Source organism: Sinocyclocheilus anshuiensis, unplaced genomic scaffold, assembly GCF_001515605.1.
Source record: "Sinocyclocheilus anshuiensis isolate Anshui unplaced genomic scaffold, SAMN03320099.WGS_v1.1 scaffold961, whole genome shotgun sequence".
Taxonomy (NCBI): domain Eukaryota; kingdom Metazoa; phylum Chordata; class Actinopteri; order Cypriniformes; family Cyprinidae; genus Sinocyclocheilus; species Sinocyclocheilus anshuiensis.
In genome coordinates, this window is record NW_015557049.1 from 1,165,091 (window position 1) to 1,170,333 (window position 5,243).

At 35.1% G+C, this 5,243-nt stretch overlaps 1 protein-coding gene across 1 annotated transcript in view; it reads left to right on the forward strand.

Moving 5' to 3' along the window:
* The first annotated feature begins 2,348 nt into the window (after positions 1-2,348).
* The window catches only part of LOC107676378 (TATA-binding protein-associated factor 172-like), a 34,151-nt gene continuing 31,256 nt past the window's right edge, over positions 2,349-5,243 (forward strand). Inside the window, exons 1-2 of the mRNA XM_016470897.1 lie at positions 2,349-2,675; positions 4,155-4,278. Coding sequence (XP_016326383.1) covers positions 2,662-2,675; positions 4,155-4,278 — 138 coding nt within the window. The 5' untranslated portion in view covers positions 2,349-2,661. The remainder of the gene's footprint in view (positions 2,676-4,154; positions 4,279-5,243) is intronic.

Sequence of the window (5,243 nt, forward strand, 5' to 3'; positions counted from 1 at the left end):
ATGTGATCAAAAAGACTGAGTGGTGATGCACAACATTATATACTTCAAGCATCACAAATCATTCAACAAAGTACTCTTTCCTTATCAAGCCGTTGTTTCATTACGTTACACAATTCTGTAGGTTCTTCAGATCAGGATACTAGTTTAAATCAGTTGTTTTTCGAAAGAACTTGAGAATAAAAAGTTCTTGACCTGACTATACAAGTCTTTAAACACTTTTTGCTTTTGATTGGAACTTACAATTTTAGAATTGTAGTGAATCATCACAAAATGCAGTGCAAACAAACGTAATATATTTTAATATTCTATTTTGATCACCTGACTGTAAATGCTATTTTGTTTTAAATGCTTCAATTTTTTTCCCTAGATTATTAAAGTGATTATTTATCACTTTAGTGATCTAGATAATTTTTTCTAGATTATTTATTAATTTATTTTTTGTAGAAAAACTGGTCTTACCAGGGGTTTCCTCATGCCAATTGTTTTCCGAAGAGAAGTCAAATAGATAGATAATATATCAATAAATTCAGTGAACAGTTCTTGTTCAGAAAGAAAGAAAACAGTTCAATTTTTCATTACTGTGATCTTGGTAATGATACAGATGGACAGAATTTAGGCCAATAAAACCAGTGTCTACCTCTGAACTGGAACAGTGGCTTAATGCTTTCACAACACACACAGACACAGACACACACACACACACACACACACACACACACACACACACACACAAAGGAATGTTGTCATGACAACAGAGCATTTGGACTAAACCATTTAGAGCATGTTAAATTCATTTTCATTTTTAGAAAATGATGTGGAGCCTTTGGTGAATAAATGTAGAAAACCTTCGACATTAACATAAAGGAAGTGAAGGAAGAGTTAAAAGGCAAAAAAATGAGGATTTAATACAGTAACAAATAGTGCATTGATGAATTGTTTTTCATATGCATCAATATAATTAATAATCTGAAAGTACAAATCTCCATCAGCTGTCACACTGTCAATCTGAAGCACCCATGGGTGCCATTTTAACACAACACTTAACATTTAAATATGTAATGTGGACAGCATGTAGTTCAGTATTGGATAGGCCTATTGTATATTTTTGGCATCAAGCCTTCATGGTTCTCAGTGCTTCTTGTTCAATATATAGCACATTCGTCTTTAAAATAGACTTTAAAATAATAAATGATTGAGATTAGTCAGCAGTCATCACCTAACAGGTGAACATTTCACCAGCTGACATTTTTAAAGGGGTCATATGATGCTTTTTTAAAGACCATTATTTTGTGTATTTGGTGTAACAGAATATGTTGACATGCTTTAATGTTCAAAAAACACATTATCTCCAAAGAGAAAGGAAAACTTGAAATCGCATCATATGACCCCTTTAAATTAAGGCTTCCCAAGATGAGATGTTGACGGATTGTTGCAAGTCTATAATCGTCATACATCGGTCTCCACCAGAGGGAGGCAAACACCATCAACCACCAGACTGCGGTAGACACTAGTATGTAGAAACCATAGGCTGTATTAAAAACTGTATAGAAAATTAAGACGCTCGATATCCAATGATGACATAAAATGTAGTGAATATCCAATGAGTTAATGTCTGTGTTTTATGTTTAATCATAAAGAGTGGATAGAAAATAGAATATTTAGCCTACATTTATTGCAATGTAATTGATAAGAAATGTAGCATTAAGAAATGTTGATTTATTATGAAACGAATTGGCATATACATTTCCACGTTCATCAAAGTCCAGAAATGTTTTATTTATATTTCTTAAGGGGAAAAAAGCACAGACACATATAATTCGTCAAATAAAAAATACATTAACAAAGGTCTCATTTCTTAAGCAATAAATAAATAACACGCACATAGGCTACATAAATAATCGTGTATATATATATATACTTACATACATAAATAACCTCACAGTTTTTCCTAATTTATGCACGTCCATTTGTCATATGAGTGATCCTAAAAGTTTTCTCATTAGATTCCTTTTCTCAAGTCGATGCTTGTCTTGGTGCAAGTGAAATTTTCCATGAAGTGGGCACACTAGCATCAGTTATGTGTAAATCAGAGTTACAGATCATCGATTGAAATTATTGTATTAAATGTCTCAAATACGAATTTGCAATAATAACAGATACAAAATAAATGTTTCCCACTCAACATTATAAAAAATATTTCTACTGAAAAACAGATTAATAATCGCGTTTCCGGAGCATATTTTTCTTGTCCTTTGGGCTTCCTTTTCAAAAGCGCGTTGTGATTGGTCAGTTGAAGCCCATGTAACCAATCACAGCGCGCCTGCCATGGAGGAAGGAATAAATGCAAGATGGCTCCTCATATAAAATCAGCCGCCTGGCTTCTCTTTTGTGATCAACAAAATTATTTTCCCACGTTTATTCGATTAAAATACCGTTTTCGGGGAAGTGCTGAGGGCTAAATCAATCTGCACGCTGGCGTAGGTCTTACTCGGCGTCTTCTGGCGCTGTGGGAAATATTTAATAAGCGAGCAGTCCGATTTTGAGGCAGTGCGCGAGAGATCGGGCCTGTCCGCACACACGCGACGGTCAGCAGCAGCGCGAGCCCGAACCTGAGCCCGAACCCCGCGCCCGGATCCAAACCCGGACACCCGAGCAGCTCGTATGGCTGTTTCAAGGTGAGTCGGTGGGTAATGGTTAATTTGCAGGAGGCACACGTGTCTCCACAGTTGAATTTTCTAATTCTTAATACTTTTATGATGTGTACATTATCGCGCAAATCTCTATAACGCTCGGTGTTTTAAAGTAAGTTTACGTAATTCCTCACAACCGAAGGCTGCAGAAGCAATATAACCTCTAACAAATTAACATGTCAGTATTTGACCTGTCAAACTGTGCTATCAAATGCAGTATATCGTGTGTTAGTAGTGGTTTGCGTGATATTGCTTATGCGTTATGAATCCAACAATTTGTGGTCTGCCACAATGATTCTGCTTTATCCTGGTAAATCTCCAGTTAATGTGTAAAGCCACGGGTGATTAGTGGACTAACCCCACGCAGTGTCATCCGGGTTGGGCACTGTCAGTGAGGTAAAGACACCGTTTTAACATCCGGACTGACTGAAGGCAACACTCATTTCTCCAAATCCATCTCTTCAGTTGATGCAGTAGATTAATGTGGCGTTATATAACGCGTCTGACAGGATGGTGTGAGTGAGGGAAGCCGCTATGATATGTCTATTTTTACCCGATACGGTTATTTTGTAATAATTAAAGTTTATGCAAAGAAAGAAATGAAAATGATGCCCTCATGGAAACCATCTGTTCTTCATAGGTCGGGTCGCCCCCTCATGGGCGAAGCCACGTTGATCACGTGACCAGCTTTTAGTTATAATAAATGGTTCGTAAATGTAATGCATCTAGCCCATTAGAGACATGTGTCCAATACCACTGGTGCTATTAGAAGGAATAAAACCCAGCTAAATGTAAAACTTTATTTTGCATCGAGAAAACGTACTAATCATAATGTAACATAATGTAAAAATGAGATTTTGGGAAGCGAATTTCACTACAGACCAAAATTTGTTTGGTGAACTCTGACCAGGGAAACTGATCAAATTCAAGTCAGTTTTATTTGTGCAGTGCTTTTCATAATACACAAGCTAATGTTTGTACTGTCTTAATATTATCCTGCTTTATATTAGCACTTAGCAGATATAGAGATGTATATATTTGTATCTTAATAGTAATTATATATGTAATACTGTAGTAATGTGGGAAAAGTTGGGTGTACTGTATATCCAACTTTACATGCGTTGCTTGGCGATAGTATAGTATAGTTTACATTTTGTGATGATAAACAATTAGGCAGTTAATTAGCATATCGCTTTGTGATTGAACTGTATGGGAAAGCTTCAAATTTGCTGAAAAGTGGAGTTTATTATTTATTAGTATTTGGAGAATTTATTAGTATTTGTCAGATGTTGAATTTATGTTTTTGAGAGAGACTGTGTCATATCATGACCCTTGCAGTGTGTGAAGAAATTTTGAAGTCTAGTGTGACCGTGGCTTAAGTGATGAATTTATAAAATTTTAGAATTGTACTGCCAGTCAGATCTTCATTGTGTTAATTAAAACACCCTGTCTCACTGTCTGCAGGTTGGAACGTCTGTTTATCTTACTGGATACAGGTACGACTCCAGTTACCCGTAAAGCAGCTGCTCAGCAGTTGGGAGATGTTGTTAAGCTTCACCCACATGAGCTTAATAACCTGCTATCAAAGGTGAGTGTTTAGGCTTGGTTCAGACTCACACAATATCAGATTTTTTTTTTCTTTTTGACATATCAGACACACTTGGTAGTTTGAACAGCAAAAAACACATTAAACTCATAAAAATTGTTGTGATAGTCAAAAGAACAATATGTCTGTATTTTTTGTACTAGTAGCACTTGTTTGTATTTGTACAGGAAGAACGAGTTTCCTAGCGTTTCAGAATTCATGCTTGCCGTCTGTTGTTCACTGTGCTCTCATATGTAATGCGAAAACACTTTTGATTTAAATTTTAAAAAACACACATGAAGTTTGATGTTTTCAAACAAAATCCAACTCTCTCTTTCTATTTATTAGGGGTGTGCACAAATAGTCAAATATTCAAACTGTAATTATTATTCGAAAAGTAAAAACACTATTCGGATTTTACTACTTGTTACTACTTTACTACTTGGCCATAAATGCAGGGAATCCATGATAAATCCTAAGCACGCAAAAGTCAGTTGTAATTAGGCCTGTCGCAATAATCAATATATCGACTTGTCGCACATAGGGATATGCCGGTATCAAATTCTCATGTAGCGATTAATTGCTAATGCTTTTATCACGGTATACGGTATTATCACGATATTGAAATGTAGTTTAAAAAAAAGTGCTGTCATAATACAGTATAACAGGTTTAATAACTTTTTTCTTATAACAAAAATAACTGAACATTTAAATGCAATAAAGCAATACAGAAAAATGTATAAAGTTAAGTTTTACACAGATTAAAGTGCAAAAGCACTATAAAGACCAATAAGTCTTTGTTCATGTTAGCTCATTAAATAACACAGTTGCAACTTTCGATTTTAACAACCTGTTATTAAATATTGTAATTACCTAAGATTAATGAATGTTCAGAAGAATTTTTCATTGGCAGTTTGTTAACTAATGAATTAACTAATGAAGCCCTAATGTAAAGTGTGACCGAACAA